Here is a 25,131-nt window from a genome sequence, read left to right as displayed (position 1 = left end):
ATGTACCTAACCGAAATGTAAGCAAGTCATGTACAATTTGTATGTATTCTTAAATGCTCTATGTAACTCAATGTGCAGAATATCTTGTGAAACCACACCTCATGCATCCCCCCCTCCAAACCATTCTTTCAACCCCTTACTCTCCCACCCTCAACCCATCCCATCACCCCACAAACTCCCCCCTGCTCCCCCCACACCAACCCCCACCCCATCACCCCACAAACATCCCCCCACTCCAACCCCCACCCCTAATTGCCCCCACTCCTGCCCCCACTCCCTCCCTCCCCCCACTCTCCTCCCCTCCTCCCACCACTCCCCACTTCCCCCCTCCCCTGACCTTTGTGCTGGCCAAACCTATAGTGGATATTCCCTCCCCATGATGAAATTAATATCTTTGATCCTAACCGCGGCGAGATGCTCCATTGCGGCGGTTTGGAGAAAAATTAACACCCATCCAAAGAAACAGTGTAAAAAGGATAAACAAAGTCAAATACCTGGAAAAGTTGACTGCCCAACTAAACCAAACTACTGAGCGGTTCTATAGAATATGGGAGCCTTGGCTCCTAAATTAGGAAGATTTAACGAGGCAAGGCCCCAGGCCCACTCACACTATTAAGTTCCCCTCCCAACCCACGTTTCCCAATTCGCCCCACCCCCCCTCCTTCCCACCCTCCGTTATTCCATTCTTTCTTTCTTCAATCTTATCTTCTCTCTCCACTTTGTAATCACACCCGAGACTACAGTTTAGTAGATCAATAATAATCCATGAAGGGAATAATATGAAAACAACCAATAGATCTGGAGATACTCAATTCATATATTGAATTTATATCTTATATGTGAACGTTGATGTTATACTGTACCAATATTTCCTGTACCTGCTGTATCGGTTTCACTGTGACTCTCCCTTTGTAAAGTATAATTTGTGTATGTCTCAGAAACTGCAATAAAAAAGATTGAAACCAAAAAAAAAAAAAAAATATCAAATTTGTCATGTTTTGTGGGTTTTAAAAATGTAGAAATATGGAAGTATTTTGACGTATTTGTATACACATTTATATTGTATACCGATTAATAAAGTTTTTTTTTTCTTCATGTGATTAGGATTACATCAGACGGGGGGGGGGGGGCTGATTAATATTACGTCTATGAATATGTGATTGGAAATAGTCTCCGGGCTAAGATTCAACAGAAGGTGGCAACACTGGTGACATCATGCATCATGAAAACAGCAAAGCATGAGGGTAGGAGTTAAGGTCACATGTCACCTTAACTTCAACATTTCCAGACTTTTGAAGGGTTTGCTTACAAACTTTAACTACACTTTACCAACGTTATTTTTTCATTTGAATATATATATATATATATATATATATATATATATATATATATATATATATATATATATATATATATATATATATATATATATGTGTCTGTGTGTGTGTGTCTCTGTGTATGTTGTTTCTGGGTATAAGTGTATATATGTACGGTAATAAAAGAGCCTGTGTTTCTGCCTGTCAGAGCCATAGCTCCAAGACCACGAAACTTATATACAGTATATATACAGGCGAGACCACGAGTATTCTAAAGCTTGCCTTAAACTAGCACGGTTACATTCTGGGTATGTGCTGGGTGTAACCTGGCTAGTTTAAGGCAAGTTTAAGGCATTTCTGCATTGACTAATGACCCATAGGATTAACACAGCAGGGGTCCCTGGCAGTCCCATTCAGTTTCAATGGGACTGCCAGGGACCCCCGCTGTTAATCTGATGGGCCATTAATCAATGCGGAAATGCTGGGTCTAGTTTAAGGCATGTATCCAGCATGTACCTGGGTGTACCTGAGTCTTTTTCTCGATTGCAACAGGTTTGTGTAAGAATAGTCGCAGTCTCTGCTGTAGACATTACAATTCTGCCGAATTTGGTTCAAATCGGTGCAGTTTTGAAAATTTCAGTCCAGCATCTTGATTCAAAATGGCGTCCAATTGTATCCAAACATAGACCACAAACCTGCTCCTTGATCTCAGGAAACATGATGCAAAATGTGGTTACGATATCGTAAGAGGTGTCCAAATGCATCGCGAACAGACAGACAAACAGCTTTCCAAAATATATCATATATATGATGATCTGAAATTCCTTAGAACTGCTTTATAAAAGTTTTCCCTTAATATATAATTAATTTTAACAAAAATCATGGCTGGAAATGTAGGAAAACCTCTGTCTGTGATGTACAAGTGTCAACAGGCCACCCCTCTGTCAACATGACATATTGCAGAGGGATATCACAGTAGTCAATGGAAAGGGAAACGACCATCAGTTTTACAGCACACAGGGAAGAAGAACTGCATCGAATCTGCTTAGTATCCTACCCTAAGGAAGCACAAGTCACATCAGCTCTCCTGTACAGATGGTCATGCATATTTAATCTGTCACATTAAACGCACCTGCCTACATTTATCCCATTATAATACATTATACGAATTATAAGGATCTAGTTTGGGATGTCTGACATCCCGACAACTATGATGGTTTGTCTTTTAATGTTTAATGGGGTTTAAAACATATAGGATTTGAGCTTTCATTCTATTTATAAGCACTGCATTGTGACCTCCTTTGGGATGGAAGGGGGTTACCATCTGCTGTGCATTATTCAGCCATTCTGTATGAGTGATGTGCATTATTTTCTATTTGAAGCTGACATAACTAATTTTTAAATGAGTCGGAAGGTTGAGCTTTTAGGCACCGATCATAAAAACACAATTTCAAATACAGTACTGCAATTGTGAATGGAACATGTCCTGATGAAATGTTAAACAGTGCTAATATCCAATATGTATAATTGTACACATCATTTTATGTGTATTTTATATTACCTATTACATCACAATGAAGATATTAATAGTATAATTTGCCATCTCTGCTGGACCAATATTAAAGGTACATTTAGGACCTTATTCACTAAACTGCCCACTGTTATTCCAATGACTTAAATAGTTTTAGTGACTAAAGTCATTTCTAAATATTTATGTTTTGTTTCGTAATAAAGTAAAAATGCCCAAAGAACATGTATTTAATGTCCTCTCTGAATGAGTTGAAAGCCTGGGATTAGCTAAATGTTAAATTTTTCTTCCATTTGTGTTTATGTTAATGTTATAGCAGATACAGGCTCAAATGCCTTGGCATCCATAGACCTGTAATACCAAGAATTTATCCCAAAAATAAACCGTGATTTTCAAATGTTCTTACGTTTTAGTCTATAATTTATGATAAGGGTATTAGTTTTAATATTAAGGCGGGAATAATTTGATCTGACCAGCATAACAAGAAGTATCAAGGCGTATATCAGAAATTGAGGGTCTCGTTTAAAGATTGCTGCAGTTTTAACTATATATATATATATATACAACAAAGAAAAAAGCTGCGCCTCTAAAGAACATATACAATAAATATATATATATATATATGCTATAACAATATGATGTAAATATGGATGAATATCTTAATTATATAAGCAATACATACACATATATGGTATTGTGGACCTATAATAGTATCAGGCCCACAAAAACATGAACAATAGTATATATAAAAAGGCAAAAAAGGATAAACCAGTCCTCAAATAGTCCAATGAATGGTATAGGTGCTGGTATGCAGGGTCTCCGGCAGCTCTCAATATGGACCAACCACGTCCACAAGATATCTAAAAAGGAAAAAAGAGGAGAGAGCGCACGCCCATAGCGTATAAAAGTTTTAATGAGGGGGAGGGGGGAGAGAGGGGGGTAAAAAACGCACTTACAAAAATGCAATAAAATCAAGCATATGTGATATATAATAATCACCACCATCCGGTTTTTCTCTAGACTCTTGGGGCCGTCCCAGGCTCCGTTGGTAAGGGAGCAACGTCACAGCAGATTCCCAGGGCTGGCAACACCATCCGGTTAGACTGCAGACTTTTGGGGCCGTCCCAGGCTCCGTTGGCAGTGGAGCAGAGTCCCAGCAAATTCACAAGGCAGGTGTGCTGTATAATAGTCCAAGAAAGAGGTCCCGTAATAGTGGTGCCTATAGCACTCGCGCCTGGATCAATACGCTCCAGCGCTTCGTGTAGACTCCAATGTCTGTGCGTCTGACGTCACGACGCTCCCTGACGCGTTTCGTCAGTCACGGCTAACTTTCTCAAAGGGATAACATGAGAGGGGGAGGTCCGGTATTATATATACACAACCTCATGATGGTAGTTAAGAGAAGTAACCTCCCCTACTCAGCTGCAATCGTTTTTTGTGCTGCTACACATTTATACACACCCATTTACATAAAATACAGATAATTAACCCTAAAAGGATTGGAGAAGATGGTTGGAGTAAGAGCAAAATTTAAAAACATACACTCTGAATACCAGTCTAAATCCCAATTCATTTTGAATGAATTGCACAATTTGTACAGAAATACTTATAACTGCCAATTCACTTATATAAAAACCATAGATGTATACTATATGTATATAACCCATAGACTGGTATAAGATTGTTCATAAAGACAGAAAAGAACTGAGAAATTCCTAAAGGGATCATACCAAAATAAAAATAAAAATAATAGAAGTAAAAAAAATAAAAGTAAAAAAATATATAAAAGCATTCAGCCTGCATGTGCTTCAAGACCTAGTTGACCAATAGTATATAAATTTATATATGGGATATGTTATAATTATCCACAGGGTGCATCAGTTAATTAATACTTGAGCACACCTAGTATATAGAGAGGAATGACTCACATACAGGCTAATACTATACATATATATTTAATAACTAAAAAACAAGAGATACATAACATCATATATATTATATAAATAAAATGCAATAGTGTGTACATATACAGACATACACAATCAAGTACAAATATTGCCCTTAGCGGGTGTGTAGATAATTTAAAATTGAATATAGACAGTATCTCATGTGATCCTATCAGGAAAAAACTGATCAGATTGGGGATATTTTGAACCAGACTCCAGACTGATGGTTCAAAATATCCCCAATCTGATCAGTTTTTTCCTGATAGGATCACATGAGATACTGTCTATATTCAATTTTAAATTATCTACACACCCGCTAAGGGCAATATTTGTACTTGATTGTGTATGTCTGTATATGTACACACTATTGCATTTTATTTATATAATATATATGATGTTATGTATCTCTTGTTTTTTAGTTATTAAATATATATGTATAGTATTAGCCTGTATGTGAGTCATTCCTCTCTATATACTAGGTGTGCTCAAGTATTAATTAACTGATGCACCCTGTGGATAATTATAACATATCCCATATATAAATTTATATACTATTGGTCAACTAGGTCTTGAAGCACATGCAGGCTGAATGCTTTTATATATTTTTTTACTTTTATTTTTTTTACTTCTATTATTTTTATTTTTATTTTGGTATGATCCCTTTAGGAATTTCTCAGTTCTTTTCTGTCTTTATGAACAATGTTATACCAGTCTATGGGTTATATACATATAGTATACATCTATGGTTTTTATATAAGTGAATTGGCAGTTATAAGTATTTCTGTACAAATTGTGCAATTCATTCAAAATGAATTGGGATTTAGACTGGTATTCAGAGTGTATGTTTTTAAATTTTGCTCTTACTCCAACCATCTTCTCCAATCCTTTTAGGGTTAATTATCTGTATTTTATGTAAATGGGTGTGTATAAATGTGTAGCAGCACAAAAAACGATTGCAGCTGAGTAGGGGAGGTTACTTCTCTTAACTACCATCATGAGGTTGTGTATATATAATACCGGACCTCCCCCTCTCATGTTATCCCTTTGAGAAAGTTAGCCGTGACTGACGAAACGCGTCAGGGAGCGTCGTGACGTCAGACGCACAGACATTGGAGTCTACACGAAGCGCTGGAGCGTATTGATCCAGGCGCGAGTGCTATAGGCACCACTATTACGGGACCTCTTTCTTGGACTATTATACAGCACACCTGCCTTGTGAATTTGCTGGGACTGTGCTCCACTGCCAACGGAGCCTGGGACGGCCCCAAAAGTCTGCAGTCTAACCGGATGGTGTTACCAGCCCTGGGAATCTGCTGTGACGTTGCTCCCTTACCAACGGAGCCTGGGACGGCCCCAAGAGTCTAGAGAAAAACCGGATGGTGGTGATTATTATATATCACATATGCTTGATTTTATTGCATTTTTGTAAGTGCGTTTTTTACCCCCCTCTCTCCCCCCTCCCCCTCATTAAATACGTTTATACGCTATGGGCGTGCGCTCTCTCCTCTTTTTTCTTTTATATATATATATATATATATATATATATATATATATATAAATCAATCATCTTTTTGTATATATGAATATATATATATTCATGTAAAAAAAATACCTAGGCGCAAAAATGTAACACGGGAAAAGAAGAAAAAAGAAGAAACATAGAGTAATACGTCTTGGAAATGTCACTCTCACCAATGGTATGTATTGCACTCACTGTCGATTTTCTTTAAACATAGCGCATCCCTAATAGAAATGGTGTGTTTCTGGAACTTGTGGCTTGCACAGGAAGCAGTGGAATGTGGGATCGTAGTCTCAATCTCCTCCGCACGCTCTTTGAACTTGTCTCAGGAAAACATAGGGGCCTATGCTATAAGTCTCGATAAGGCACTTATCGAGGCCTTTTTGCCAAAAAGGCCTACTGCTATTCAGTGAGCCTCGATAAATGGCCAATAAAAGCCTTTATCTGCATTAAAAAAAAAAAAAAAAATCGCCAGACGAGCCGCGATAAGCCACTTTTTGGCAGTTTATCACATTTGTGCAATTGTAGTTGCCTGGAGTAGATTATCGGGGCTTTAGAATGGCGATTTCCTCTCAAAATCCTCCCGCCAGGAAAAGTTGGCGTAAAGGTGGTGAGACCCGGCCGATAAGGCGGCGAGAGAAGGACTTAGAAAAATAATGCATTTTTCCTGCATCAGATTCATGCCGGGGGTCTCCGGAGCTTATACCCATTAATATCAGCAATGGAGACCCCCAGCATGAATCCAATGCAATATAAATGCATTTATAGGCAACTTCATTACCTTAGCGGCTAACCGCTAAGGCAATGAAGGTATTAACTACCGGTGCCTTCTTTATTGTGTGTAGCGGGGGTGGGTGAAGGTGGCATTTGGCCCTTGGTAGATGTACAGGTGGAGTTAAACCCTTCATTACCTTTACGGTTAATACCACTAAGGAAATTAAGGAGTTAACCCCTCCCGCCACCCACCCAGTATGTATAGACACCCATCCAGGGCCAAATACCAACTTCACCCAACCTCGCTACCCACAATAAACATTCAAAAACACAACAACACTAATACCCACCTCCTCTACCCCCAACAACCCCCCTCCCCCCAACACATACAGAACAGTAATGGGCAAAAAATTACTATTATCCAGATATGGATAATAGTGCATTTGCCATTATAAAATCAAATATTAGCAAGCCAGCATAAATAAATAAACCTTTCTACTTACCCCTGCCATCATGAAGGGCGTCCTCATCAGCATACTGCAGGTCCATGTCCTCCGATGCCAGCAAGAATACAAGACAAAATACAATATAATGGCCCCTAACCTCTTAATCACCTTAGCGGTTAATAAGGGGTTAACCCACCCTCACCCACTACCCACCCGGAAAGCCTAACCACCCACCCCAGACCCACTATACCCACTATACCCACCCTCTACCCATTGATTGGCATAATGGTATATCATACCCATACAATATGTGCATGATAAGCCACTATATCACTCAATGGTTAACCTAATAAAAATAATTAAGGCCAAAAATACACAATAATCAAAGAAATATACATGCACCTAAATACCCCAACAATAAAAGAACTAAAAAGCCTCATCTACACATCAATTACATTAATCTATCACAAAAACAGCAAAATAATTAAAATTATGTTATTCTAAAACATAAGAATATAAATAATGAAACATCTATCCAACCAATCAATTATAGAATAAAACCACTAGCCAACAAAACAAAGAATTATTTTAACCCACTAGCCAACAAAAGAAATAATACATTTAAAATTCTAACCAATTCTAAAATATACTAAAAACAAGCTATCCAAATTCAAAACAATGTAATCCAAACAATAAACAGAAATTGAAAAAAATAACAATCAATAGAAGACAAGCATTCGCCAAAAAATGCATTGGCTGTCACTGTATTGATCTGTACCCTAAAGGGACACAGATTAATACAGTATCAGTCAATGGGCAATCACAAACATAAAAATAAATAAATACAATGAAAAAACTTGCAAAAAGACATTTACATACATTCAATATTTTACTTACCTTTTGAAATCTTCACCCTCCGACTCCCGGCGTATCTGCAAGCTCTCGTACCGCAAAGTCATCACCTCCAACGCCATCAACCTCGAAGATCAGGAAAAGGTAACAAAAATCTTCTTTCTTTAATCTTCTTTCACCTTCTTCTATCTTCATCTTTAATTCTTTTTTTCTTTTCTTGAATCTTCTCTATTCATCTGTCAATCCAAATTTCCCCATGGTAAATCCAAACGGATGTTGCCACTTTGACTTCTTCTGCTAAAATGAGACGTACAGGCATTTTATAGGGCCTGTGATGTCACATTTTTGTCATCTCCAAGGGAGGTACGTCACATCCTTAAAACCACATGGCTATATCACATGGTATTACAGCCAATGGGATTGAAGACAATCCCATTGGTTGCTGTACCATGTGATAGGTTACATTAGTTTAAAAGTGTGTGACATCACAAAACAAAATAAATTTAAATGGTAGCGGACCGGATATATCAGAAGAAGTATGTTGTGAACAAAGATGGGATTCCAAGAGAAATTAAAAGACTAAGACGATGGCCAAAAGTAAGATCAGAGGAAGAAATCAGAACATGTATTACAGCAACGTGGAGATGAGACGCTTGCAACCACAGTATCTGGAAGATCATTGGCGAGGCCTTCACCAGAAAGTCGGTCGACAAGGAATGATGATGATGATGACGATGGTGTATATTCATGGGCAGCTCTTGCTTTTTGTATGCTTGACTGTTGAAACTCTGCTGGGGTTTTTTGTATGGAAATCCTCTATTAAATAACATTTAAAGAGAATGCTATAGCGACACAGTATTTAAAAAAAGGTCATTTGTAAATAAAAAAAAAAATATGCTTTCAACTGCACTCATTATATATACATTACTGCTGAATGTAATATGCACACTTTGGTGGTTGTTGTAAATTGTAGACATTCCAGACAGAAAAAGAAATATTACAGGAAAACAAAATCCCATGTATTAGTAAAGGTATGCAGGGCAGTAAAAAAGAAAAACATGCTTTCGGTGGCCGTGTGAGAAATGCCATATTCTCGAAACCTACCATAAAAAGGTTGTGTGAGGTGTGTGGTGTGAGGCAACAATTCCTGCAACATTAACCATGATAATAGGTGTCTTTAAAGATATCTCGAGTCTTAAGAAGGGACCTAGTCCTTGTGCAGAAACATTGTTGTGTGATTTTATATCTACTATAAGGAAACACAGACGGCAAACCCTGCAGCTTTCACTGGGAGACAAGGGCACGAGATGTCAGCACAATAAGATTGGATTCACATATAAATTCCAAGATCATTTTACAACAGTTTGGAAAGTGAAGAAATAGTTCAGCCGTCATTAAACGCTGCACATTAAAATGTATGATGCGATGGTGCACACCTCCCCTTCTGTGTCTGTAAAACCTAAAAACCCATTTATCAATACAGTAGGAAGCTACCTGCCATGTGTGAGTTATTTGCACACCCTGAGTGCTAATGGAAATGTCACTGTTGTAGCCATTAATCCCAAAACGTCAAAGGAGAAAGCTGGAAGAGGCCGATGTGTAAGGGCATAAATCACAGCCAACATAGGGATGCCTGGAATGTGACGGACAGACCTTATGAATGAAACGGCAAAGCAGCTTCTAGACACAGTGCTGTGCCTATTGAAGCATTCCCGTGCAACAAAACAATCATTTTTATGCAGCAAACTCACCCCTTCTTTAAATAAGTCTGGAGTTTTGGTTTGGTGGTATGTCTGTGTTTTGCCAAAGCTGTGTTATTCACAGATAAAATGCCAAGCTGCGGTTACAAGGAGGTCACATTAAGCGGGCTCCCACAATACTATGGAGCCTGTCAATCAAAACCATCGTGCTTAAGAGGTTTCATATATTAGAGCAGTGTTTTTCAACAGGGGGGTCCCCAGGTACTAAAACTAAAAGGTTTCCAGCAATTTTCGGGTCATTTGAAAATCAGACCAAATACAGAACAATTTACTATTAGAGAGGGTTGGGGTTGCTTACAATGCATCTGATCTCAGTCGCGCTATTAGAGAGGGTTGGGGTCCCTTACAATGCATCTGATCTCAGACGCGCTATTAGAGAGGGTTGGGGTTCTGCAGAATTTCATAATATAATTATAGCGTTCCTTAAAAAAAAAAAAAAAAAAAAGGTTAAAAACACAGTATTAGATGCTCTATTAGGTATTAGGTAGCTCTACTACACCAGCTCAGACGTAATGGTTTTTTTTTACTGAAGCACAACAAAATGGAGAAATGGCCACAAAAGATGCCAAAATTGATGCATTGGAATATCCTATTTGCATGCGGCACCGCCTATCTGCCTTCTCCTACTCTGTAGTCATTTAATAGGCTCACTAAGATAATCATATTAAAAATAACTCATAGCATGGCTTTAATATTGCTAAGAAAGCTTTCATGGTAAACAGTGACATAATATTTGAGGAGTACGACTGATACAGTAAGGAAACCTGCTTGTTGTCAAGTAAAAGAAGCGTTCATGTTTAATCTTCTGCTCTGAAAATGATTAACTCCATCGCTTCGCTATGAGCTGCTGGCTCCTCTGGGCGTTAAAAGGGTTAACAAGCAGTGGGCCGGGAATGGTATATATTTAGAACCCTCATTGCTCCACCTAATGAAAGAAAAAAAATCACCAAAATATTTGTGGAGCTCTCAACCTGCTCGTAATGCCCTCTAACCCCTGTCACTGACCGAAAGAGTAGCCGCTCTGTCGGGAAACAAGCTGCTATTGAAACGTGGTGGTGCTTAAAGGCAGCAAGGGCAGAGAGAATGCTAATAATACGGCAATGATGGCGGCACTTTACACAAAGCTCTGACATTAAACAACCCTTTTGTGGGGCTCATAAGTATAGATAGAGGCCTATATTTACAAAGTGCCATGCCATAACTTCTGTTGTTGAAAGACACTTTGTAGTGCATTGAGATTAATGAGACGTAGGTGTCTTTCGGAGTTGAAAGGTGTTTTATGGCCAAGCATCTAGTCCTATATCTATACTTATGAGCCACCATAAAGCTTTAAGATGGTGCATAATAAAATGCTGGTAATTGTTTGGTGTGACAAAATATCACATTATAGCTGTAAAATGTATGGGGAAATGGAAATCTGAGAGGTCCTCTCAAATGCTGTATTTCTGCATGTGGCACTCTCTACTCGTACAAACAGCACGCTAGCATGTGGTCACAGCACTCATTCTCAAACAACAGTTTCAAGTAAATACATGAATCACACAGGATTAAAGAAGAGACCTGTGAGGTTTCAAGAGCTCTTTTCCCACATTTACATCTATCAAAAACTCCCTTTTTTGGCCTTTTGGGCCATTAAAAGGTATTGCAATCTGCGATGAAACCTCCGCCTACAACATTGATAACAATTTCATTTTCCGTGGGTAAATATTGGTCAGTGAAATGCTTAACTTCTCCCATGTCAGAGGACAAAGCAAGAGAAGAGGGTGGGATTTTGCAACCGGAAGGGAGGGGTGGGTCTTGTTCAAAACAGTGACATATAAAGGGGAGGAGATAAAGTGAGTCAAACCCCTGCCAAGTTTCAATTTACCATGTTAACCAACTGTAAAATAATGTTTACAAGTACGTACAGTTGTGTGGTTTAAAAAAGACGGTCACCCGGGCTTTATACGTCTCCCATTGCTCATTTTGGCTCTATGAGGAGCTGCACCTTTAATAGGACAGAGCTAAATATTTGGGGCCCTGTTTACTAAGAAGTGCTCCTCCATATAACATCTTGGGTGTTAGACGGTGTCTTGAGGAATAGCACCACTTAGTAAATTGGGACCTTAATGCATTGCAGGCCCCATAAGAAATGATGGCAAAATGTGGACGTTTTGAAGGTAATGGTAACCTTGCAATGACATTGTCATGTCAGATGCTATTTTAATATCACCCACACATAGAAAAACATCATAGCATTTCACTACATTGCATGGATGCCTCGTGTGGCGGATAATATGATTTGACATCAAAACCTGAAACTGGTAACAAGTCACAATTCCAGTGTAAATTGTCATATCACAACCAGACAAAAACAAATAGGGGGGGGGGGGGGGGGGGTGAAAGGCGGTGATTACGATCAAATGCAGTATCCACACATGCAGAACTAACAAGAATAAGCACACGGTGACTAATGCTAAAGATCTGGTCCGTGCAATATATTCCATAATATTACATCATATGGGCCAGAACGCAAGTTATTGACCCTGACATAGTGATCACTTCTCCACTTAATGTATCAAATTCCTATGAAACCCATTGTTGCAGTATATTTTATATAAAAAGCAAAGAGGCCCATATTTTCTAAGTGGTGCTATTTTATAAAGCACCTTTCGGCACTGGAAGGCACCATCGAGCCTATTCACCTGAACGATCCTTAAGGCGTCTTCAGCACCGAGAAGGTGTCTTATGGGATAGCAATGCTTAGTAAATATGGCACTGTATCCCCTATTTAAAGCAGCATAAACACTCTACAAGGTATGCAGGGAATAGTGTGGTGCATTTCTCAGGCAGTGTCTAGGAATAAAAGAAAGACTTGCAGTTTAGCAAGTGAGGCGCTAAGAATGTGAAGTCATTTCATTCACGCAGTCATATATATATATACATATATATATATTATATATATATATATATATATATATATATATATATATATATATATATATATATATATATATATATATATATATATATATATAAATAATGCTCCACTTACGTTCACACTGTATGACATCTAAGTTAAACTGCTGTATGGCTCCCATGCTTATCTGCTTCAAATCGCTGTCCAGCAGCATGTCTGTTAGAGACGTGGATAGATGTTTGCAGGCCGACATGCAAGCTGTTTGGGCTACCTTTCCCTAAAAAAAAAAAAAAAAAAAAACATAAAACTGTTGCATATATTTATATATTTAGAATCACATTTTGTTATGCATTTTAATTCTTAAATGCTCCTGGCTGAAGTACTAGGGACAACAAGAGTGTAAAAGAATGGCAGCAGCTGCCTCAAAGGAAAGAAAAAGGCCTCCCATTGTTTTTAATATGATTCATGAATACATTCAATGTTGTTTTTTGCTCTGATTTTGTCCCAGTGTTTCTGCAAGGAGGGTTTATAACTTCTTCAGTGATGTAAGTGGAGAAATGTGGTGCACCAACAATACAAAAAGATGCTAAGAGGGGGAACTCCAATAAAAATATATTTATTTAGACATGTAAAAAAAACGAAGGTACAAGAAGAACCCCCTACGCGTTTCGCAAATTAAAAATTGCATTAAAAGTTGAATAAAAAATAAATGCAGTATTATTTAATACTACAAAACTGATTTATTACAAAAAAACATACGATTTCACATGTTCTGCTGCTTTAAAGTCTATAGGGTTTTCTGTGCGATAGTAGCGGATCACAAAAGGGCCTAGGTCTCTAAACCTGCAATAAGTGATTTTCATATTGTCCCTTCCTAATATTGTGGCAGTCATTTGTTTCTGAAATCAGTTTTAAGGTGTAACCACTGTCTTTATAAGTATTATTTTCAGTGCTGAAGGTCCTCTCTGGACCGAAACGTTGGATTTAAGTGTGCTTTGTATGTCACTAAGGCTGCGGTCCCAGTCACTGCCACAGCACACGGCGCGGTGAGCGCTGAGCGTGTAAGCACCACCCCTCAATGGGGGAGGGCCCAGTACGCACCTTCACGCTGAAGGTGCAGCCGCAACGTGCTGCAAGATTTTTTAAACTCAATGAAATTGAGTTTAAAACTTGTGACGGAGGCGTGGCCACGCCCCCACCGGCGGTTCACCCAATGAGGGCGAACCTGACGCGTGACGTGCCGACCACGCCCCCTCCCGTCTCAAGCTCCCTCTCTCCCCTCAGACCGCAGATCGCGGTTAGCGCTGTGCACGCGCCGCCCCCCCCCGCCGGAAGTCACGTGTGTCACAGACATGACTGGGACCGCAGCCTACAGGTTTATTTTGTTTACATCTGAGTGCTTTTTCTTGCTTTCCCGCCTGAGAAACGTTACTGTCCTATTGATGCTTATGGAACATGCACCTAAAATAGCTTTACTTATTGGAGTGCCAGCTGCTTCTCTTTTGATATATATATATACACACACATCAATGTCAGTATATACCACTATAGTGATCCAAATACCAGCACTATCACTATTTTATTTAATCTCTTTTACTGGGCACCATGACTACCTCTGCTGAGGTACCCCACTCAGCGTGTGCGGCCATTTTGATTCACTATATTTATATATATATATATATATATATATATATATATATAAAATCAAAAAATAAATAGATGATACCGTTCTGTGGCTAACGAAATGCTTTTATTTGTGCGAGCTTTCGACATACACTGATCTCTTCTTCCGGCGATGTTACAATGAATGAAGCAAAAGGTATACTTCATTCATTGTAACATCGCCGGACGAAGAGATCAGTGTATCTCGAAAGCTCGCACAAATAAAAGCATTTCGTTAGCCACAGAACGGTATCATCTATTTATTTTTTGATTATTGAAGCTCGGCTAACACGGTACTGATACCTCTACATGTATATATATATGTATATATATATATATATATATATATATATATATATATATATATATATATATATATATATATATATATACATACACACATACACACATACACACACATACACATGTAACTTTACACATTTTTTTTAGTTCTCCTCTTCTGCCTGTTCACATTTCATAGTAGAATAAACAACTGATATTTAAGAGACATATTAATTTAAATAATATTACTACACAACCTTGCAGATTTGACGTTGCAAAACGATATAATCATCCTTCCACTTCCACTTTACTGAAACGCCAAATTGTTTACCGAGACTGTGACTTTATATTATTAAATAATATTAATAATCAAATAACAACAACAACAACACAGACTGCCGCTGAAGAATAGCGCTTGTTATGTTACCTGGTGTCGCCGTTTTTGGTGTGGAAACAGAAGTACAAGACACTTTGTTAGCTATCACACTCATACGTTTAAACAAGCTTTACTAATGTACATTTAGTGGCGAGTTAAGAGCTTTATATCTAAAATGAGATGTCGCTTTCTTAATTGCAAAGCTTCTAGAGGAAGTCGGCAGCCAGAACGTAACTGACAGAAACAGATGAACTGCCAGCACGGAATGTAAAAAACAATGCAACAACAGCATGGGTACAGTCCCCAAACCCAATGTAATTACACTGAGAGGCATGTGCACTATTCCCCAAGCAGAACAATATCAATATGAATGGAGAAGGGAGAGAGAAAAAAAGAAATCAATGGTCCACAGTTCATTTAATTACAATGTAATACGTCTGAGATACTTAATGGGTATGTCATTTTGATTTAATGGAACAACTAGTGCATTTTAGTTTAATGTACTGCTCCATTAAATCAGCTCTGTCTGCTATTTATTCTGCAATGATAATGAAATAACAGTATAAGCAGATAAATAGGTTGTCAAGAAAAATTCTAACGTACAATTTGTGTGTGTTTTTTTTTTTTTTTTAAACATTCCAGATGGGTAAAACTTCAAGTCATTATGCATGAAAACGTTTGGGTCATCTCAAACCTGGATGATGTTATCTCGGCTAAAGGAAAAGGTCACGTCGATCGCCGTACAAATGGGGCGCGAGCCATGCAACTTGAAATAAAGTGATCCGTGCATCAATGCGAAGACAACTGCACGTCGAGGCAATGCGCAAGTTTCTATTTGGTCACGTCAAATGTAATGTAAGATTGCTAGGTATATAGATTGATGGCACCTAAAAGTTTTCAATGCAGGTTAAAGGGAGATAGAATTAGCCTACAGAGGTGACGGTAGAGAATACACTGCATTGTAACGTGTCTTTTAATTCCTAATCTTGACACTTCTCACATAACAAAGTGACACAACTGGGAACAATTGGAGCGGATTTCCTTGATATGTTGACACGAGCAGAAAAACACCAGATTTGCTCCAAAACAGCCATTTATATATATAGGGGCTCATTCACTAAACTTCGATAAGTGACTTATAGCCCTATAAATGCCCTTTATAGAGCGATATTGCCTGTGCTGCTATTCACAAAGCTCCAATAACAGGGCAATATCGCACTGAAATGGCTTTTTATACTACTATAACACGCTGGCAAAAAAAAGCCATACGATAAGCCAAAAAATGCCCCAAATTGCATTTTTTGCCAGAAACTGCTATTCACTAAGCTGTGATAAGCATATCGTACTATAAAAACTTGCAAGCTGCCGTTTAACCAGATTCAGTGCGGCAGTGTGATAGGATAAAAAAGAAAAAACCAAGAAGTGTGAGCTTGCATTTTGTGACCGCACTTTAAAAAATGGTGTTTTTTCTTAGTGAATACAATTTTGACACAGATGTTTTAGTGTGCGATCACACAATGCAAAGTCGCTCGGCAATGCACTGGTTTTATCGAGGTTTAGTGAAAAGGCCCCACAGACCCCAACGGGGTAACTTCTGTATAGCCCAAAGCGTCCGTTTCAGCTGTTTTGGGCCGAAAATCCCTATAGACTTAACAGTGATTTTCGACTGCAAAGAGCCATTCGTCCGCTTCGAACTATATAGAATTTACCCCCAAATGGTAAACAATTCATGAGGAAGGACAGATGCTGAACTTTAAAGGTGCGTTACCATTTCTGGAGCAAAACATGCAAAAAATAACGTGGTTATATGGAGCATTACTGAGCATATTTGAACACTTCTTCCCAGCTAGATTTCCGATAGAGACCCCAAAATGGTCACAGCCAGTCTCCTATGGCTGCCTTAGGCTGCGGCCCCGCTGCCTGTGCTGCACGCGCGTCTGCAAGGCTGGCGTCGCGTGCAGCCGAGTCCCCCGGTCTGCAGAGAGCTGCAGGGGGAAAGACAGAGGGGGGTGTGATGGGGCGCGGCCATGACATCACCCGGCAGGTTCGCCCTCATTGGCTGAACCGCCGGGGGGGGGTGTGGCCTAGCGCTCCGTTGCGACTCCTGTTCTAATTTTCTTGAGAGCAGGAGTTTCTCTCACTGCAGCGCTGTGCCCCCCCCCCCCCTCGCAGCGGGCCTGGCCCCATTGTGGGCCGGCTCTAGTCCCTGCACCGTCCGCCAAAGCGGGCACTGCAGTAGCCAGCGGAGAGCTGGCCTAAATCAGACGTATCTTTCAAACATCAATAGAAACATAAGCAGTGTAGGAATAACTCTTCTGTTAGATATTTCTGTGAGTAAAAGGGCGGATGGGATAAGCAGCAGAGGACACTTTAAGTGGTAGTGCTGTGTAATTTTTGTACGGCTTAATGTGTGAGGAGATACTTAGCATTATTGTGCATCATAATCTGCCCGTTAGTAATATTATTAAAAACATCAACCTGACAGATTCCCTGGCTTTACCAAAGTACGGGAACCGTGGTGAAGATTTCTCGGTTCCCCCTCCATGAATGTGGATGTATCTCTTCTTTGAGTGGGCCTCGAACCCTCCCCCAAAGGCCCCTCTAGGGCAGGGAGGCCCTTGGACGTACATGTGATAGATATGCACTACCAGCGGTGTGCTCTGACGTGTGCGAGAACCGCCTCCACTCTGTATGCTGCATTGTATACTGTATGTACCCGCTTGATTTCCTTTTCCTAAATGTTACTTTTATGTCTGAAGCACTTCTCCTCTTTATGTGTTATTTATATTATTTACATGATTCTCGCGGATATTACTGCTGTGAAGCGCTACGTACATTAATGGCGCTATATAAATAAAGACAGACATACATACATACATGTTCTCTTGTCTCGTCTTTCTGTACCCCAAATTGAAACATACCACAAATAATGTGTTTAAAAAAAACAACAACAAAAAAACTAATTGTGATTTTTTTTCTTCCAAAAGTGCATAAATAAATTATTTCAAAGAGACGTGCATGGAGCAAAGTTAAAGTGTGTGTTATGGTGAAGCATTTCAGTAATGTTTCTCGTGTGTTAACCTTTACAGATTCCCTTACAACACACCCGGTAAGTCACGAGCACTTGCTTGTTTTCTAGGGACAGGTTGGGCTGACTGCTCTGAGGCAGCAGTCAGCCCGTTTGACCCGTTCGAGGTAGAAATACAGCTTCCTCGACTTTTGTTTCTGGCAACCAAGGCCTGCTCCCACCATAGCCATTACATGATGCGGAAGTGCAGAAGGTCCGGTGTCACTCTGGTGCTGCCGGACCCCTGGCACGGTAGATATAAATTACGTATTGTTGTAATGACCCAGCTAATTAACTGAGAAAGTCCATGCCATATCAGTTCTCTTTTTGATGCTAAGACAATGGGAAAATGACAGATGTATGTATGTCTTTATTTATGTAGCGCCATTAATGTACATAGCGCTTCACAGCAGTTATATATGTGACAATCATATAAATAACAAATAATACAAATAACACATAATGGGAAGAAGTGCTTCAGACATAAAAGTGACATTTAGGAAAAGGAGTCCCTGCCCCGAAGAGCTTACAATCTAATGGGTAGGTAGGAAGAACGTACAGAGACAGTAGGAAGGTGTTTTGGTAAGTGTGACTGCAAGGGGTCAAGGTTTATGTATGAGGTGTATAGTATCAGCCACGGTGCTACTCATATGTTTCGTTAAGGAGGTGTGTGTTAAGATGGGTCTTAAAGTTTGATACAGAGGGTGCTGGTCGGATATTGAGGGGAAGGGCATTCCAGAGGTGTGGGGCAGTCAGTGAGAAGGGTTTAATGCGGGAGAGGGCTTTAGGCACAAAAGAGGTAGAGAGAAGATAAGAGACATGGACTGCTATCGGGGATGAATCTGTGATACCTGTCATTAAAGTCAATGATCGCGCTTTGATGACTCCTGGACATAGAATTTGATACAGCTCGTAACATATGTGCAATTGATCCTAGAGTGCTTCCACCAACTCTCCACAATAATACACTGATACAGGATGAAGGCGCCTGACGTAGCAGCAATTTAATAGCAATATTGCCTCATTATATAGACCTTCAAGCAGTGGTCGATCTACCATATGTACAGCCGGTTCGGTGGCTCTAGGGCTCACCACCTTTAGGGGCCCATCCTCCACGTGATGGAGTGCTGTTCTGGCACTTATTTTAGCAGCCCGGACCAGCGCACCCCCTCCCCAAGCCATACCAGTGGCGCAGGGTTATATCAGGCGCTGGTGGAGGGAGCCAACCAGGTGGTTCTAACACAGAAGTTAGGCCCCACCAGAAGTTGGGTCCAGCTTCCACAATCACCACCTGGTTGGGCACCGTCCGTTGCAGCCACCACACCCATTCAACAAGGCTTCGGGGGGAGGGCCCTTTCTTAAAAACGTGCACAGGGGCCCACAGGTGCCTAGTTCCACCACTGCCTTCAAGATCCTTAATTTAGCGACTGCTTTAGCACCCATAAAAATATAATGTTGCAGGCATTGTAGGCCGCACTTGTTGATAGTAGAGTCTTATTACATTGCAGTTAACTTGGTTTCCTTTCTCAGAAGATCTGTGCAAGTGAAACAGCACTGTGCATGGTATAATGATGATAAAGGATTGTACTGAAAGTGAATTGCAACGTAAGCGAAACAATTTCCCTTTTCTTGACTAACTGAAGGGTAAGAAAACAAGGGTACTAGTCTACTGGGAAAAAACACCTGCTACCATTTTTAAACGTGTCTACATCTTGCTGGTTTTCCAAATAATGCTGAAACACTCGTTTTTTTTTAATAGAAAGAAAACCCTTAGACTATGTTCTTATATTTCAAAGGAACTTGAAAAGGAGAATCTGCTGACACACAAAATCCTTTCTTTAGGGACCAAAGGCTTTCATTCTTTGGAACAATTGTAGTGGAGAGACATTTGGCTCCCAGGAAATTCCCAAAGGGTCAACCATATGCATCCTTCCATGGCACCTTCACGGTGATGCTTTCTATATCAATGCTAGCAGCCTCACAAGCAGCTTTCATCATTCACTAGAGTGTCAGTCAATATGATTTATGGACTGCATTCAACAAAGTCAAAGCATATAGAATGAGAAATATGACTACAATCTGCTAATTTGTTTTGTATTGAGCTACTTACGACTCAAAGGCCTGATGTCAGACTGAGATCGGCAACACAATTAACCAGCCGGTGATAGATCCATCCATCCTCCCTGCCAGGCTGTGCCAATCAAGGACAACATGAGGCGACATTTGGTGAAATCAGTAAGGAACCCTATTCTCTGAGTTCTCTTGATTGACGGTTTTTGAATTTAGCCTGTAGAGGTGGGCCATCCTTTACCCATTGGCTTTTTACTGCAAGCTGTGAAATAAGGCTTTTACTGCCAATCACAGGAACAATGGAACAACACAAATAACCAACCCCCCGCCCTTAGGAAAAATAACACAACTTCTGTAGGAGAACTTAAAGGTTAGATCAAAATAATGTCATATTAAATAAAAAATGCTGGCCCTTTTTTGCATTTTTTGACCTTTATACACACACGTTTTGTCTGGCTTGGTATATGATTATTTTTGCATCCAATGAAATGTATATGTTATTTTGCATACATTTGAGTGCACCGTTCTATTGGGGATAGCTGCCTCAATGGTTTCTCTTCACCCCAGACTTGCTTTTATTGGCAAATTTTTTATTTCCTATGGTAGCACTCCTGACAATATTAGTCCATTTTAAAACAGTTTATGAATTTATAGCACTATTTTGCCTGCAGCGGTTGGTTATTTATTTTTCTAATATATATATAAATATATATACATATATATTTATTGCTGTAAGGCTTCAGACACTTGAGGGGACTAAAACATTTAATGGTTTTATTAGCAGATCAACATTTCAATCTACATAAAAGTGCCTCTTTACATTCCTATTATATGTAGTTACAATATATATATATATATATATATATATATATATATATATATATATATATATATATATATATAGAGGTATCAGTACCGTGTTAGCCGAGCTTCAATAATCAAAAAATAAATAGATGATACCGTTCTGTGGCTAAAAGCATTTCGTTAGCCACAGAACGGTATCATCTATTTATTTTTTGATTATATATATCAGCGTTTCCCAAATGGTGGGTCGCGACCCGGCACCGGGTCACGGAAGCAAAATTGCTGGGTCGCAGCGAGGCTGGCTGCACGGCGGCCTCCCCTCCCTCCTTGCGGTGGCCCCCCCTCCCTCCTTGCGGCGGCCCCCCCTCCCTCCTTGCGGCACCCCCCCCTCCCTCCTTGCGGCGCCCCCCCTCCCTCCTTGCGGCGGCCCCCCCTCCCTCCTTGCGGCACCCCCCCCCCTCCCTCCTTGCGGCGCCCCCCCCTCCCTCCTTGCGGCGGCCCGAGGTGAGGTGCGGGACGGTGCTGAAGTGGTGCAGGCCGCTATCACTGGGGTGTCAACGGTGATTCGCTGACTCGGGCTCCAACTGCAGCCCCGCATCATGATGTTGCCGCCCATGACATTCTCCGCCCCCCACAGGACACGATGCCCGGCATGAGGTAGGAAGTGGTAGCGGGGCGCACCTGTGCCTCCGTTCCTGGCGCTCCCTTCCCCTCAGTCCCCTTGGTGTGGGAGATAGGCGCAGTGGTGGCTGCGCGGTCGCTGGCGGGCAGAGGGAGGCGTGGAGCCGCCTGCTCGGATCGCTTGGCCTTTCCTCTCTCCCCTGCCCCCCCCCCCCCCCTCTCCAGTCACTCACATCCGTCGCTGCCTCTGTAATAAATTGTGTGTGTGTGTGTATATAGGGGAGTGTATCTGTGTGTGTATCTGTGTGTGTGTGTATCTGTGTGTGTGTGTGTGTGTATCTGTGTGTGTGTATGTGTGTATCTGTGTGTGTGTATGTGTGTATCTGTGTGTGTATCTGTGTGTATGTGTGTGTAGCCTGGAGCTCCCGCAGCTCCTTGAGACCCCCCTCCCCTTGGTCAGCTCGATCGCGGGTGCCGAAAGGCCCGACGGCTGCTTCCAAGGGTGGGGGCTGGAGCAGGGAGCAGCGCGGCTTCCCCTGCCTGCGGCCGGTTGCCGGGGCCGCGATCGGGCCGTTGCTAAGGCCGCGATCGCGTCTCTAAGGTCCCGGCGGCCGCAGAGCAGGGCGCCGCCATTAAGGACCGTCTCGCGCATCCGCAGTGGACGCGTAGGCGCAGGGAAAGCCCCAGAGCTAGGGATAGCTCGCGCGAGCATAGGGACAGCTCGCGCGAGCATAGGGACAGCTCAGGGAGAAGACAGAAAGCCCGGGAAAGCTTGCGCATGCGGAGTGGAGGGTAAGGAAAGCCCGCGAACCCCTAGCCTACCAGGGAAGGCTCTGAGCTGGGACTACATATCCCATGAGCCTCTGTATACCCCACGTGACACCAGGGAGCCAATAGGGCTTAGGGAGGCCAGGCAAGGAAAGTGGATACATTGTTTGGACTGCAGCACGTTTGTCAGTTGGAGCTGGGGAGCTGTGAGGGAAGGAAGGGTGCAGAGAGCATGTGCAGCTCCTGCATCGAGTAAGGTCCCCACATCCCAAGTAAGGCCCCAACTCCCCACCAGGTTAGTGGGTAAGTGCTGAGGGACGGCCCAGATAGGGACGCTGCCCTTAGTGCGTGTGTGTGTGTGCTGTCTTGTCAGGATCACGGCTGGCAGGGCTGTGAGGCCTGACAAGAAGGCATAGTGCTAGTGTGCAGCAAGTTGCTGTACGCGTTACGAAGTTTGCAGTGCGTAGCTGCTAGTGCGTAGCTGCTAGTGTTAGTGTTAGGGTTCAGTGAGTGTCAGGACTGGGATGAGTTAGGGGAGTGGGGCAGGTTATTACCCCGCAGGCCCTAGGAGTTTTCCCCAAGCCACCCCAGGTTGCGGTTCATCAGGGACAGGCCCTAGGTTAGGGTTCCTGTCGCTTTAGGGTTAGTTAGGGATAGACAGGGATAGCGGCGGTTGCTGTTCCCGTGATTCGGTTGCTGTTACCGTGAGACGGTTGTGTTCCCGTGAAGCGGTGGGACCCTCGTTGGGGTTCCTGGAGAATTACCTGGATAGGATCAGACGGATGCATCGCACGTCTGACCCTTTTAGAAGAGTGTTGCAGGCCCGAGCATCGGAGTGCTCGGAAGGTATTCAATATATATGTGCACCAACAGGCCTAACACATTAATTAGTGACTGCGCAGTCACCCACGTTCTCTATTAGAGTGCGGGACATTGGGTGGGGATTCTCGGGACACTGGGTGGGATCACCTAGTGTTGGGAAGCGTCCTGCGCGACGCAGTAAGTGTCTCCTCTAGAGAGGGACACAGGTTATGATGTTGATATTGCTGTGATCTGTTTCTTGCATGTTGAGTAAAGTCCCTAGTTAATATATATATCTGTGTGAGTATCGATTATTGTGATTGTCCTGCGAGGAACCACTCCCCCTATGGTGGGAGCCATCGCAGGTGGAGGCGCTGCATCGTTGGAAGTAAGTACCCCTAGTATAATTGCCCCAGGTTCCCCGTGGCGGAAGCTCAGCCCTCCTGTGAGCCAACAGGTATAGCACCACACTGAGAAGTAGTCAGATACACCTACACACCCCAATCTCACTTAGGGTGGGGGTAAGAGGGCTACATGTGTATCTGTGTGTATGTATGTATCTGTGTGTATGTATGTATCTGTGTGTATGTATGTATCTGTGTGTGTGTATGGGGGAGAGAGTGTGTGTGTATGTATCTGTGTGTATGTATCTGTGTGTGTATGTATCTGTGTGTGTATGTATCTGTGTGTGTGTATGTATCTGTGTGTGTATGTATCTGTGTGTGTGTGTGTGTGTGTGTGTGTGTGTGTGTGTGTGTGTGTGTGTGTGTGTGTGTGTGTGTGTGTGTGTGTGTGTGTGTGTGTGTGTGTGTGTGTGTGTGTGTGTGTGTGTGTGTGTGTATGGGGGAGAGTGTGTGTATGTATCTTTGTGTGTGTGTGTGTGTGTGTGTGTGTGTATATGTATGTATGTATCTGTGTATGTGTATGTATCTGTGTATGTGTATATATCTGTGTGTGTGTGTATGGGGGAGAGTGTGTGTATGTATCTTTGTGTCTGTGTCTGTGTATATGTATGTATGTATCTGTGTGTGTATGTATCTGTGTGTGTATATATCTGTGTGTGTGTATGGGGGAGTGTGTGTGTGTGTGTGTGTGTGTGTATATGTATGTATGTATGTATCTGTGTATGTGTATGTGTATGTATCTGTGTATGTGTATGTATCTGTGTATGTATGTATCTGTGTATGTATGTATCTGTGTATGTGTATGGATCTGTGTGTGTGTGTGTGTGTGTGTGTGTGTGTGTGTGTGTGTGTGTGTGTGTGTGTGTGTGTGTGTGTGTGTGTGTGTGTGTGTGTGTGTGTGTGTGTGTGTGTGTGTGTGTGTGTGTATCTGTGTATGTGTATGTGTATGTATGTATCTGTGTATGTGTATGTATATATGTATCTGTGTATGTGTATGTATCTGTGTATGTGTATGTATCTGTGTATGTATGTATCTGTGTATGTATCGGTGTATGTATGTATCTGTGTATGTGTATGGATCTGTGTGTGTATGGATCTGTGTGTGTATGGATCTGTGTATGTGTGTGTATCAGTGGCTGTGTGTGTGTCTGTGCAGGCCAGCAGTTGCTGTGTGTGTTTGGTCTGTCTGTGTCAGTGTCTGTAGGTCAGTGACTGTGTGCGTCTGTGCAGGTCAGAGAGAGGGTGGGCGGGGGGGGGGGGGAGAGAGAGAATAGAGGGGATTGGGAGAATATATGA

The 25,131-nt window shown here is 41.5% G+C and overlaps 1 protein-coding gene and 1 long non-coding RNA gene across 6 annotated transcripts in view; one reads left to right on the top strand and one right to left on the bottom strand.

Moving 5' to 3' along the window:
- LOC142502023 (uncharacterized) overlaps positions 1–16,193 on the top strand; it is a 100,086-nt gene extending 83,893 nt beyond the window's left edge. Inside the window, exon 2 of the long non-coding RNA XR_012803630.1 lies at positions 15,943–16,193. This is a non-coding gene — a long non-coding RNA (uncharacterized LOC142502023). The remainder of the gene's footprint in view (positions 1–15,942) is intronic.
- EXOC6 (exocyst complex component 6) overlaps positions 1–25,131 on the bottom strand; it is a 291,045-nt gene that overhangs the window by 78,599 nt on the left and 187,315 nt on the right. For all 5 annotated transcript variants that reach the window (XM_075612772.1, XM_075612774.1, XM_075612773.1 and 2 more), the window contains one exon: positions 13,116–13,257. In XM_075612772.1, the coding sequence (XP_075468887.1) occupies positions 13,116–13,257 (142 nt within the window). The remainder of the gene's footprint in view (positions 1–13,115; positions 13,258–25,131) is intronic.

The sequence above is a fragment of the Ascaphus truei genome, chromosome 8 (genome assembly GCF_040206685.1).
Source record: "Ascaphus truei isolate aAscTru1 chromosome 8, aAscTru1.hap1, whole genome shotgun sequence".
NCBI classification, from domain to species: Eukaryota; Metazoa; Chordata; class Amphibia; order Anura; family Ascaphidae; genus Ascaphus; species Ascaphus truei.
This window is presented reverse-complemented; position numbering and strand designations above follow the sequence as displayed.